At 34.0% G+C, this 14,765-nt stretch overlaps 1 protein-coding gene across 3 annotated transcripts in view; it reads left to right on the top strand.

Moving 5' to 3' along the window:
- CSMD3 (CUB and Sushi multiple domains 3) overlaps positions 1–14,765 on the top strand; it is a 1,083,470-nt gene that overhangs the window by 1,041,903 nt on the left and 26,802 nt on the right. For all 3 annotated transcript variants that reach the window (XM_032609830.1, XM_032609829.1, XM_032609828.1), the window contains 3 exons: positions 1,570–1,743; positions 3,451–3,524; positions 14,413–14,524. In XM_032609830.1, the coding sequence (XP_032465721.1) occupies positions 1,570–1,743; positions 3,451–3,524; positions 14,413–14,524 (360 nt within the window). The remainder of the gene's footprint in view (positions 1–1,569; positions 1,744–3,450; positions 3,525–14,412; positions 14,525–14,765) is intronic.

The following is a 14,765-nucleotide window of genomic DNA, read 5'->3' as shown; positions in this document are numbered from 1 at the left end:
CGGTCCGGGAAGATCCCACATGCCGCGGAGCGGCTGGGCCCGTGAGCCATGGCCGCTGAGCCTGCACGTCCGGAGCCTGTGCTCCGCAACGGGAGAGGCCACAGCAGTGAGAGGCCCGCGTACCGCTAAAAAAAAAAAAAAAAGTGTCTTGGTTTGGATGATGCATTTTATAGTCACTCAACCTATAACTATCTTAAGGCTACATTTTTACTTAAAAACATTTGGTTGTTTTCGTTTGCTTTATAGGGGAATAAGCTTTCAGGTGCTGAATCTGCAAATTTAAGAATTGAGTATACTTTTAAAACATAGTTAAAATAGTAAATTTTATGTTATGTATTTTTGACTACAGTAAAAAAGAAATTGAAAACATGCTATATGTACTTCGCCTCAGTTATCTACTAGATTTGAAGCCATCTGATCTCATCCTCTCCTACACTTCTGCGTGCTTACTCTGCTCCAGTCTCACTGGCCTTACTCTCCCTCCAGCATGCTAGATTTGACCCAGCACAGGGCTTTGGCAATGCTGTTTCCTCTATCTGCAATGTTCTCCCTTGCGAGACAATGGATGGCTAAATGGTTTTTTTCCTCCAAATTTTTTCTCAGTGAGAGACACCCATGCTACCTTATTAAAATCCACTACTACTACTCACCCTCTAGCACATCCACATGTACAGTCCTGATCTCCTTTGCCCACAGTATTTTTCCCCATGGGACTTATTATCTTCCCATATACTACCATTTTTACTTATTAATTATGTTTATTCGTTTGCTTTCCTCACAAAAGCATAAACTCCACAAGTGCAGGAACCTTAGTTTGTTTACTAATAAGTGCAAGCACCTAATATTACCTAGAATAGTGCTTGTTTTTTAGTACTTTAAAAATATATGTTGAATGGAATCATCTAATCAATTTGTTTAGAACTATTGTCAAGTTGATTTCTTCAGTGATTGTAGAACATTGAGATTCCTTGGTTTTGTATGGATCTGGATTCTGATGGCCTTCTTTTCTCTTTAAAAAACTACCACCACCCCCCGCCAATATTTTGAAGAGGAAGAAAACCAAATACTCGGGTACTAGGATACGTGATCCGAGTGTTCAACAGAGCACGTATCATTGAAACAAATAACTATATCTTTTATATACATTAAAAAATACATAGCAATCTGGAGAGTATATCCTAGACCATTATGTTTTTTTGTTTCTGATAGAGCTATCTGTGAATCACATGTCTTTTCAAGAATACACTCCAACTTTGTACCATGTATGTACAAATATGTGGTTTGATTCTGGTCAGTATAGAACAAAAAAATACCAAAACATCTACAATTGTTAAGGTGGTCTACTAGGTGGAAAAATATTTGAATCAGACTAATTTTTAAAAAGTATTATGCTGAATTGAATATTCAGCATTTATTCATGTAGACAAAAGATAAATTTTAATTGGGATAGATTAACATGGGTAGCATGTCACTTTAGTGCAGTATTTCAGTTATTTTTGTCATTTTTCTGATGACATTTACTCTGATGAATCTAAATCACTGTATAATTCTCTTTCTTTCCACTTCCAGCAAAGTTTTGTGGTGACCCTGGTATACCTGCCCAAGGGAAGAGAGAAGGCAAAAGCTTTATATACCAGTCAGAGGTTTCATTCAGCTGCAATTCTCCTTTCATATTAGTGGGATCTAGCACCAGAATATGTCAAGCAGATGGCACTTGGAGTGGTTCATCACCTCACTGCATAGGTAATATTAATTAAAGATCAATAATGCTCAGTAATTTGGGAATTAATAGATAGTAGGGAGGTTTAATGATTTTCTTTATCCTATAAACTATAGTTGGCTAAATGTGAAAAACAAATGTAAAATATAGAAGCCATTGGAAGGCACTGAAAATTAATATTGTTAAACATATATTATTTTGAGTACGTAAAACTTCTAGAATAAATGCTTAAAATAGTTTCCCTGTTTATCAGTAAAATGAAAAAGAAAAAATCTTCCAGATTAATATCATGAAATATCAGTACTAATATTTGTATAGAGCTTTATAGTTAATAAAGCATATTCAAGTGAAATTAGACTTTCTTCAAAAATATTAAAAAGGTACTTTGATTTCAAGATGGCTCTAAGTACATTTCTGTAATCCTAAATTTTTTTGTGTTTTGTTGTCATATATTTTATTGAAGTATAGTTTATGTACAAAATTGTGTAAGTTACAGGTGTTCAGTTTAGTGATTCATAATTTTTAAAGGTTATACTCCATTTATAGTTATTATAAAATATTGGCTATGTGTCCTGTGTTGTACAGTATATCCTTATAGCTTATTGTATATATAGTAGTTTGGACTTCTTAATCCCCTACCGCTATTTTGCCCCTCCCTCCTTCCCTCTCTCCACTGGTAACCACTAGATTGTTCTCTATATCTGTGAGTCTGCTTCTTTTTTGTTATATTCACTAGTTGTATTTTTTAGATTTCACATATACGTGATATCATACAGTATTTGTCTTTCTCTGACTTATTTTGCTTAGCATAATACCCTCCAAATCCATCCATGTTGCTGCAAATGGCAAAATTTCATTCTTTGCTATAGCTGAGTAGTATTTTATATATATATATGTGTGCATATATATATATATATACCATATCTTCTTTATCCATTTATCTGTTAATGGACATTTAAGTTGCTTCCATATCTTGGAAATTGTAAGTAACACTGCTATGAACATTGGGGTATATGTATCTTTTTGATTTAGTGTTTTAGGTTTTTGGGGGGTATATACCCAGGAGTGGAATTGCTGGGTCATAGGGCAGTTCTGTTTCTAGCTTTTGAGAAACCTTCATACTGTTTTTCACAGCAGCTGCACCAATTTACATTCCCACCAACAGTATATGAGTGTTCCCTTTTCTCCTAAAATTAAATTCCACATTGAATAAACTAACCAGATAACCTGTCATACAAGCTAGCCAAACCAGAGACTACCAGCCCTACCATTTTTATGCCTGAATCTCCTACAGGTGTCAGTGAAAAATGCAAATAACTAAGTCCTGTTTCTGGAAAAATAATTTATTTCTTGAAGGGAATATTGCCCTACTTGATATTATAACTTAGTAAAGTCGTTGAGCAAATGTTTTATGTATGCGTTCCTCTTTCATATCCTTCATTTTCCCTTAACTTTTTATTCACAGAGTTAGTTAGATGTCAAGTGCTTTTATATTAGAAGGGTTCGAAGTTCAAGAATTGCATAATTCATATAAACTGCAGTCTACCTGAATTTCCTGCTTTAAGATTAGCAGGCTTCTGTTCATGGAGATTAGATTTTACTCTTTATTATTACCCAGGGCCCTTTCATTAAACCCTAGATCTCTTAAAATTATTTTATGTAAGAGAAATATACATTTAAATAAAACTATAAATTTTAAAGGAATATCACGTTTTTAATCTTTATTTCAGAACCCACACGTACCTCATGTGAAAACCCAGGAGTGCCACGTCATGGATCTCAAAACAGTACATTTGGATTTCAAGTGGGTACTTTTTTATCATTTTTTCCAGTTTTATTGAGATATAATTGACATACATCACTGTATAAGTTTAAAGTGTACAGCACAATGGTTTGACATATATATTGTGAATGATTACTGCAGTAATTTTAGTTAGCAATCCAGAGAGTATGTCCTCCATTATCTCATACACATACAATAAAAAAAAGCAAAAAAGAAAAAAAATTCCTTGTGATAAGAATTATTAGGACCTACTCTCTTAATAACTTTCCTATATACAATACAGCAGTGTTAACTATACTCATCACTGTTGTATATTACATATCTAGTACTTACATATCTTATAACTAGAAGTTTACACCTTTTCACTACCTTCCTTCAATCCTGCCCCCTCCCCCCGCCACTGCTCTGGTAACCACATATCTGATCTCTTTTTATGTGAGTTCAGGTTTTCATTGTTGTTTTAGATTCCACATATAAGTGAGATCATATTGTATTTGTTTTTCTGTTGTCTAAGTCATTTCATCAAATGGATACTTCAAATATTTCCATTTAATATAAGCTAGATCAAAAGGCTTTGGTTCATGTGCACAAATCCTGTTAATGTAAACAGAAAAAAAAGTCATGCTTATATCTGCATTCAAAAACACCTTTTAAAAAAGGCAACAGGAAACGAAAGAGTGGAAATAAAAAGAAATTAGAAGCAATATATGCTTCAAGATATAGCCTAACTGACCATGAGGATAAAATTAAAATTGGAGAGAGCTGTGAGCATAGGAAAATCTGTAAGCAGTAGCTAGTATGTAAGAGAAATATTAAGTGAGGGAGTAAATGGGTAACCTCTACAGGAAGATATGGGGACAATGAGGAAAAGTGTAGTTGAAAGTGATCCGGTGACCTCGGCCTGCAGCAGCTTAAAGCAGGATTTCGGCTCCCCACCAGAGATTGAGGTCAGGCAGCGGCAGTGAGAGCGCAGAATCATAGCCACCAGACCACCAGGGATCAGCCATGAAGAAATGAATTTCTACATAAGACAGAAAGTAGTGAAGCAACTGAAGTGTTTATTAGGAGGAAAATGAGTACAGTATGTGTGGATAGACACACGAGCGGGCTCAGAGAGAGAGATCCGCACCCTCGTAGCAGTTTGAATCAATTTTATGGGGTATTTCTTCCGGGTTTCTTTGACCAATCATCTTGTTTTGCCTGGTTCTGAGTCCGTATTTGGTTTATCTCAGGGTCCTCCCCTGTGTGCGTGCACATCTCTTAGCCAAGATGGATTCTAGTGAAGAGGGCTATGGGTAGTTGGCATCACTTACTATGGGATGGCGCCCCCTCCCTTTTTGACCTCCAAGGAGCCTTTCTGCGCATGTGTAGTTGGGAAGGTCTCCTTGACTTTGAGAATGAGGAATATGTGGTCTCTTATCTTCTATCTGGGAAGGGCCCAGCCCCCTCCATCATCCTGCTTTTATGGAGTTTCTGCTATTATGGAGTTTCTGTCCATAGGGGAGAACCTGTTCAGCCTGAGACCCATCTATCTCCTGCCTCAAAAGAGGTTTAGAGAAACTTCTGAGACAAAGAGTTACCAAATATATAAAAATGTGGTTATTCAAGAAGGCAATAAGACTAAAAGACTTTTTTCTTATAATATGTATATAATATTAAAATAATTTTTAAACATTTTCATTGATGTGGGAAATTTCTGTAAAAATAATTTAACTGTAACCTATTATTATACAACACAGAGTTGGATTGTAATATTAGAATTCTTTAACATGCCCAGTCACGTGTGGCTGACTTTCTTTTCTTTCTTATTCCAGTTTAGATTTTATGTAGAGATTCAGCAGGATTTTCATTACAGGGGCCTAAGGGGAGCCAAAGTGCATACCAATTCCAAAAGGAAATAGCCAGTTTACATGCTAACCGATTGCCTTGTGTCGCAGGGTTTTCTAAATTGTGCTATTTTGTGCGGAATTCAATGTGAACCCGAAGAACATTCATTTCTAAAGGAAGTACTCATAACAGGTGCCATATTTTTGTTGCTAAAAATAGTTTCCACTTATCTACAGTTCAGGCACAGTATGAGCATTGATTTGATAGCTTTTCCAATTCTTCCTGTTTGCCTCAGGTCTGTCTAGGTAATACAAAAGTGTGAAAAAGCATCTCGGTCTCTATTATGTTGGTGTTTTCAGAAAACTTTAGATTCGTATCTCCATAAAGTGTTTTATCAGTTGATCGAGATCTTGAAAAATGAACTAGCTAAACAGTATTAGACCTCATCATATAGACCGAGAAACTGAAACAGAACATGACTTAACTTTGATCACAGAGCAAGTCAATGGCAGTATTTTTACAGAATACAGAATTTTGATGTCAGTGTCTGTACACTAAATCAGATGATTTTCTGAAGAATCTGAGTCCTTTTTAGGAAATACCCTTTGAGATAATGGAAATTGAAATAAATAAGACTGAGTTTAGAATAGTCATTCAATGAAATGAATAGACTCATTCACTCTAAATTTTAAGAATTCTATTATAATCATTGAAAAATGTTATCACAAAGTTAAACTAACCCTGAATTCATACTATTCAGCTAATAAACATACATTACATCATTATAGTCTATCTAGATAAATATGAATAGACTAGATTTCAGATATGGTAAAATCTAATAAAATTGTATAATCTCTATTAATCTCTATTAAAACTACAAATGATATACTGAGTATGTTAAATTAAGGGTGTCAACTTTCATACATGGTTATGGCAGATATGTGCTTATGTCTGTATATATACTTATTTTATATATTTATATATGAATTATGTTTACTAAACCTGTATAGAGTCAACAGAATTTAAGAAGTTATGTAATTCTAACTAATATCAATTTATAGATGGATTCCAAATAAACATGGCCTTATATAACTAGAAAAGACTTCTCTACTGGTTGACCAGAAACTCTTGCTTACAAGTAAGAAAAATTATTTTGAGCTAACTTAAACCTAAAGGCATTAAAAGCCATGTGTAGGTGTGTCCCAGGCCACAAGAGAAAGGATCTAGGTGAGACTCATCAAGCCTAGAATCTAGGAACTGGACAACAGTACTCAGTCTCTTACACTACTCTGTATTTATCTACTTTGTTTTCTTTCTCTGTAGATTGGCCATATGGCAGAGGGTGCATCATTTCTATTTACATCTCAGCCACATACAGCAAGTGATTAATTGTCTCAATCTCAGTTTCAAATATCCAGAGAGAGAATCAAAATGTTTCAACTTTTGTATCTACCTCTGGTTTGATCTAGTGACCAGTAGCGAGTTAAATAAAATCATAGCTGTAGTTAGCCCACTTCTGGGAGGGACAAGAGGAAGGGGAAAGTTATAAATTACAGAGGCACTCTGCATTTCTTAATTTTCTCTTTAATGTGTTTATTTTGTTCACTCTCCTTTTCTATAAAGATTTATATAGTAGATTTTTGGACATTGATATAATTACTAAAATATAAGAATATATCACCTGTTGCTAGAGAATGCAAAAACTCTAGTTTTAGAAAAAAGTACTCAAAGTAATTTCTCTTTTTATTTAAAATATTATAAATTGGAACAATTTTAGCTAAAAATATATTAGTAGTAAGGAGAATAAGTATCAAAATGATTGATGCAACATCCAGATTAATTATGGAGGAAATGCCAAACACAAATATTTCACTAACTGCTGTATTACTCTAAATTGAGCTCTGGGGTTTGGAAGGCACATTACACTGATTTAGGACTTGTTACGTAAAATTATTATAAATATAAAATATTTTTAATCTGATTTTAGATATTTAATTCCAAGGTATTAAACATAAGATATTTAACCCTACCAAAATAACCATTATGAAAAAGCTCTGTCTTGACTACAGAGACTACAAAAGCATCCTTGATTGAGGGGTAGGGAGACAGAAATAATCAACTAAAGATAACATGATCAACTATTTGTGACTGTTGACACCTTTCATTCTCTGGCTTCTGTTTCCAAAAGCAAGTCTGGACCACCCAGTTTTATAGATACAGGACTCCTAGGTACAACAGTAGCCATCTTGGCAACCACAGTTCACCCTACTGTTGAATGTTTCATGAGCAACCATATTACCCGAGTAGGTGGAGAACACTGAAGAAACCAAACAGCTTCTTAGCTACCTGATTTTAAAAGGAATGTCCTAGGTGTTCTATCTAGGCAGTTATCTATTGTATCTGGCAAACTTGACAGTAATCAGTTACCTAGACAACCGTGCCCCACATCTCTTTTAAGTAAACTCGGTGTTCTGTCACACACCTTCTGCTAATGTTTAAAAAATTCATCTTGACATGCTCAGATGTGTTTGGCAATCACTAGTGTGCTGGGTGCTGAACCACTTCTCTGTAAATGTAGCATCCAAGTGACAACAGCAGCAGCGTAATGGACCTTGCACAGAGCTACAGCATGCCTGAAACAAGACTCCAACAAGTAATAATTAGCTTTTTTCCTTTCACCACTGACAGTGCTTGTCTAACTAAAAAGCTTCCCAAAGCAGAGAGAGAAGCCATGTAGAGAATCCAGACATAATTCAGGGTCAGCCCTGGCTGAAATGTGGTCTTATAATGGAAACACTTCTATTCTTAGAAGAAAAAACGATTGGTTATAAAGTAATGCTAGAAGCAGTTAAAAAGATAAGGCCGAACCATACTGAATAACTTTGGGTTATTTTTAAAAGGGGTAAATATAGTTCTTAATAGGAGAAAACAATCTATCACAGAAAAAGTTTACAACTAATATTTTTACAAAAATTTTACAGTATACTACAAGATGAAAACATCTTTCAAGGTGGAATGCTTTAGAGAGCAAAGGCTTGGCACAGTCCTAGACCCATGTAAGAGCAGCAATTACTCTTATGCCAAAATTATCTTTAGTGTAGTCAGTGAGAACCAGAATATTGATATTGTAATAAAATGTCAGGAATAGCTGGAGCAGTCTGGGAGAGCCCAAGATATTCAACACCATTCTACATTGACCATTTCTGTAAAATAATCTAAACGGACACCTACAAGCAGCTTCCTTGGGTATCCAGATACCAGGGTCAACCCTGTACCTCTGAAAAGAGGTTCATCTGATGACCCTTAAGTACATGTGTGTTAGAATTTGTGTATGTGTATGTACAGCTCACATTTACATATGTAACGACATCGACTCTCTTCTAGAAACCCACATAAGCTGACAGTTGCTGAACTTTTACAGCTTTTAAAATTTGAAGGTTGGGGACTAGAGAAACAAGAGAGGCTATTCATTGACTATTGAAGTGATCAAAGATATAAATTAAGTACCATTTTAAAACTTTGTTCCTATTTATCAAATGGTTACTATCTATAGCTGTAGTACTTATTAACTTATTAAAAATCATGTTAAAAAATCTAACTCATAAACGGTTAGCTAATACTAGACTAATAATACTAATACTAGACTAAGACTAATACTAGAGTGTTCAAAAGCACTGTAAAAGACATTTTATTCATATTTTGGAGAATAAAATATTTGCATGTTTAATTAAGTTAGGCTACCTGTAAAGTACTGTGTGATATAATGTCAATAAAGTACTTAAAATGGCACTTTAATGTTTTATTTAAAACCATATATCACGGGGCATCCCTGGTGGCGCAGTGGTTGAGAGTCCGCCTGCCGATGCAGGGGACACGGGTTCGTGCCCTGGTCTGGGAAGATCCCACATGCCGCGGAGCGGCTGGGCCCGTGAGCCATGGCCGCTAATCTGGAGCCTGTGCTCCGCAGGGGGAGAGGCCACAACAGTGAGAGGCCCGCGTACCGCAAAAAACAACAACAATCATATATCACGCACTTTTAAACTTTAGTATTGAATACTGACTGGTGTGTAGAATCCAATTTCATAGTTAAAAAGTAATTTGTGACTAGAACTTTTTCCCTGGTATTCACAAAACCGTTTTGCTATTTCAGGCTTCAAAAGAAAAAAAAATGTGCCTTTGCATCTCTAAGCATATCTGTAAAGAAATACAGATTCTGTTGAGTAGCCTCTGAAACTTGGCTTTCTTACATTTGGTTGGTTCATGTGACAATCCCTGTGAAATGAATGGAAATATGATTTTTAGATTAAATGACTTTTCCAAAATAAAAAAACAAAACAACCATGGTGATTATGTATGACTTCCAGTTTATAATTGAAATAAGTACATAAGTACATTGAATGAGGCAGGTGTGTTACATAGTGTTTTATTACCTTAAATGGTGAATATCATAACATGAATTTTAAAACAAAAAAGTAAAATTAAACATTTAAAATTGAAGTCTTCTGATTATTTTTTAATAAAAACTGATAAAACACCTTAATTCTGTTTTTCTCATTCAGGAAGCTCAGGGTCCAAAATTGATGCTCAGTCAGCGAAAATCCCTTGCACCTCATCTTAAGTATATGTGTTATCCTTTCATTTTTATGATTCTGCCTTTCTACTTAAATTTTATTAATTTTAATGTATTAAAATTATATTAGAAGCTACCTCAACTTTTCTTGGGTAAAGTATTTAATATAAGCATAATAAAAATACCAATATAAAATAGTTGTTTAAAATATATTACAGAGGGAGCATATGAATTTTTGATGCCTTTATTATATATATATTTTGATAAGTTGCTAGGAACCATACTGCGTACTCCAGTTAAACAAATATTTGATATTGAAAATCAGACACAAAAAAATACAGTGATGAAAATTCTAGCAAAGTAAGAGTAATTTGCTATAAAACATCATGAAAGGGAAGATAGATCTTATTCAGAATATTTTAAATTTCTAAAATTTTGATTAATCATATGATTAGATCTCTAACTTCATGACTAAGGAACTGAACTGTAACATTTTAAAGAGGGAATAAAGAGTTAAAGAAGGTAAGTCATATTTACTAATTAGACATGTCTTATAATTTTATAGTGCATTTGTAAGCAACATGCTAATTTGGGCCAATTTAAAGAAAATTTTATTTAAACATTAACTGCAATTAAAACTTGATATGGATTTTTTTAAATCTTGATATAAAAATAATTTTTAAAATTAATTTTTACATTTTGTATAATTGCTTATACAAATAACACTTTTATTAGTAAATATTGGCAGGAAAATTGTACATAAATTATTTTACAAGAATTTTTAAAATTATATAATGGAAAATTTTATAATGTTACTTATTTTTCTACAAATATTCAAATTATATTATTTATGTTAGAAATTACTTATAGTCAGAGGAATTTACATGACAAGTTGGAAAAGGATGGAGAGATATGTAAAATATACTATTAAGTGGATTTATCACTGGCAAAATTATTAATTCACTAATATTTAGAGAATATTTTGATGATTGATTTGAATACAACAAATGCTGAATAAAAATCAGTTACTAAATTTGTATAACTCTAGGTATCTTAAATATTAGGTATGAGTATTTGTGAATTTGACAAAAATTTTGTTATTAAGTGTGTTGATATATAGAAAAACTTTAAATAGATTTTAGTTCTATGGTATCTGGTTAATATGTAAAGCAGTATTTATCGTGATTTCAGAAAAGATTACAGACATGAGGAAAAAGTCTTAGAAGTAAAAAAAAAAAAGAAGTGTATGTAATCGATCATGTCTCTCATTCCTTACTAATATAAAGGTTGATGAAATAACCCAAATGTACTCTTCAAAGAACAAATAATGATTTAACTTTATGTTAATTAAAGTATGGAAGGGATATCACTATATTTTAAGAAACTGATAGACATGTTAAATCTTTTTAAGTAATCAAATAATTTTATACTAAGTTCTTAGTCCCCATTCCTTCAGTTGCTCCAACATTTTCAGGACACTTTTCTAAGCTCTTGGTGTATAATGGTGAATAACATATGGTCCTTGGCTGAGCGGAGCTAACATTTTGGTGTGTGGGTCAGATGGAATAGATGATTTTATAGGATAGGTTGATAATATTGATAACATTGAAAGCAACTAATAAAGCACATAAGAGACAGCTTTCCTAGTCTGCTTGCTGCAGGGAAATCTTTCTAGAAATTTTGTCTGAGCTAAATCTTTTAGGGTAAGATCTAGGAAAAAATAGTTGGGAAATGCATTCCATGTGGGAGAGACAGTGTAAAAATATGCATGCATTATGGGAACTACAGAAATTCAATATTATATGAGCACAATTTGAGTAAAAGTAAGTGGTCAATGATGATGCTAGAGACAGCTAGTGATCAGTTTATGGAGGCTTTTATCCACCAAGTTAACATAATGTAACTTTATCCTATGCGGGATAAGCCAGTAAAGATTTTAAGAAGGATAATGATAAAGTAAAACTTTCATGTTGAATAAATCACTCTGACTTTAGAATGAAAAATAAATTCAATGGGGTCAAGACTGGAGAAGTGGAGACAAGTTAGATGATTATTATAATTGGTTATAACAGTAATTCTCAAAGTGTGGTCCCTGACCAGCAGCAGCAGTATTACCTGGGAACTTGTTGGAAATGTGGATTTTGGGGTCTCCCTCAGATTTAACCCAGTCAGAAATTCCTGAGGGGAGCTCAGCTCTCTATGTTTGGATAAGTCCTTCTGGTGATTATGTTATATACTAAAGTTTGAGAACCATTGAGAAACCATGTTGAGGACTAAAACAAGAGGTATACGTGGGAAAAGAGGGAAGGGGACAGTTTGAGAAAGATTTAGGAGGTAAAATTGTCAGTCTTTGGTGGTAGATTAAATGAGGGGAGATTTATGGGTGAAGGCTGGCCATTAACTGAGATCTAGCCTAAAGTAAGATTGCTGGATTAATAGAGGTGATGGGTTTTATGGAGCCAGTTTGACTAAAGGATGGAATTGCAAAGTCCACATGATCAGTTGTATAAACTATATGAGGAAGTAAAAATCTGTAGCACCATATTGCACAACTTAAGGGAGTATGTGAATGGCTTGCTCTGGAGCACAATTTGAAGGGTTATATTGAGTACAGCATGAAAAGTGCTCCCTGGAGTGGAGCAATGTAGTAGCCCTGGACAAAATCGGGCATTAAGAAGATAAGAGATCTCCTGGATGCAGAGATGATGCTGTCACGGAAGGCATAATATGAGATAACTGGAAGGATAAAGGTTGTTATAAGAGAATGACTATTAGAACTGAGCATTTCAAGTGTAGCATAGTTCTGGGTGGTAACGAGAATAAGAAAGATGGTGGAATATAGCTAGTCTCAAGGTCCAAGTGGAATCTTGTATCAAATTATGTCACATTAAGCTTAGCCTCATGTTGCTTTAGCAGGTGGGAGTAGGAACTAATGGGAAAAAAAGGAAACACAGTCTATGTGAAAAGCCCTAAGACAGCAGTTGAACATGGTCAGACTCCATATGCTGGGGAAGGCTGAAGTGGCAGACTCTAAATACCCCTTATCTTCTCCTCCACCTCTAATCATTTAATAAATCCTGATGATTTTTCCTTTTAATATATTTTGAGTAAACAACTTCCTTCCCATGTCTATTGCCACAGTTGGTCAAGCTTTATCCACTCAAATCTAAAATGGCAATTCAAGCCTCATAATTAGAATTACTGTTCATCATTCTTTTTGTTTCATAGTTTCCCCATACAGTGGTTAGTTTAATTTTTCAAAGATTTTATTTTCTACATAAATTTTAGTTGCTCTGAAAGCTTTAGCAACTTTATGTTTTTATTTTAAAAATTCAATTGCTATAGCCTGCTATTTGAGAGTCTTCAGAAACTGATTATTATGTCTCTGACTGAATAATTATAGCTGGAATTTATTTAAGGCTTATGTTCCATGCCCATGTGGAGCGAATTGTATATCCTATTTTATTTAATCCTTAAGTTGCAAGAGAAATAATACCATCTTTATATAGAGAGAGTTAAGTCTCAAAGAGGAGATATACCTTATTCAAGATCAGAGTCAAAGTTAAAGCCGAGTATACACACCTCTGGGGTCTGTTTTCTTTTTTTACCTATATCTCACAGCTTTCTACTTTACTCCCAAATTCCCACCTCACTGTGTAAATTATCTATGATAACCAATCAAAAGTGTTCTCTTTTTTTGCTAAACTATATGATGTATGTTTTAACCACCATACATTTTCTCATAATATTCTTATCTTTTCTACTTATATCAGTTGTTTTCAAACGTTAGTTTGCATTAAAATCACTTGGAGGGCTTTTTAAAACACAAATTGCTGGTTGCTACCCTAAGAGTTTCTGATGCAGTGGGTCTCAGCTAAGTTTCCAGAATTGGCATTTCTAACAAATTCCTAGGTTATGCTGAGGTTACTGGTCTGGGGACCACACTTTAAGAACCATTGTTCTATATATTTATCTAAATTACGCATCCCTTAAAAGCTTAATGCAAATAGCATGTCTTCCATTGTATTTTTCTGCTACCAATCCAACCTTCAATAAACACCTCTATGTTCAATCTCATATTGCGTTTACTGTCTTACATATTCACTGCCTCTTGTGTTGTTAGCTATCTTTATTTCCGTATCTGCCTTTATCCATCTTCATTTATCTGTCTCTATTTAACTGTCTGTTTGTCTATCTTATATTCATATGTAGCTTATTGGCCTTTTGGTATCATATATTTTCTTCAAATCACCATGGCAAATATTTGGCACCTATGTATACATTGTATTCAAGTATTTAATGATGATATGCACACAAAGAAATCTAAGGGATTTTTTCTTCAGTTTTTTTCTGCAATTTTATTTTAAATCAGATTTCAGTTTCTTTTCCTTCCAACCTCTACCTTGCAGAATTTCTTTTGAAAGCATTTTCTCGTCCATGTTTTTATTCTATCTGTTGCTGTATTTAAAGTTGCATTGGAACATTTGTTTTTCTCTCTGTAATTTGCTATAGGTAGGAAGTGTTGTACAGTTCCACTGCAAAAAAGGACATCTTCTCCAAGGGTCTACAACACGTACTTGCCTTCCTGACCTCACGTGGAGTGGAATTCAGCCTGAGTGCATACGTAAGTATTGTGGCTAAGAAAATTATACTTATCAAGGATAAGAATTTATATGCATTTTTTTCCACATGTGAAAAATAAGCTTATATGTATGTAAAAGAGCTGTTGCATTGTTTTTTTAGGTTATTATAAAATATAATTCATGCATATAGTGTTTTACTGTAGCATACCCCCATGGCTAATGGGAACATTATTCTTTAAGAAGTCAGAAGGCACAGGGCAAAATTTTGTTCTTTTTGAAAAG

Source organism: Phocoena sinus, chromosome 17 (genome assembly GCF_008692025.1).
Source record: "Phocoena sinus isolate mPhoSin1 chromosome 17, mPhoSin1.pri, whole genome shotgun sequence".
In the NCBI taxonomy this organism is placed as follows: Eukaryota; Metazoa; Chordata; class Mammalia; order Artiodactyla; family Phocoenidae; genus Phocoena; species Phocoena sinus.
The sequence above is the reverse complement of the archived record's forward strand: the minus strand, read 5'-3'. Positions and strand labels throughout refer to the sequence as shown.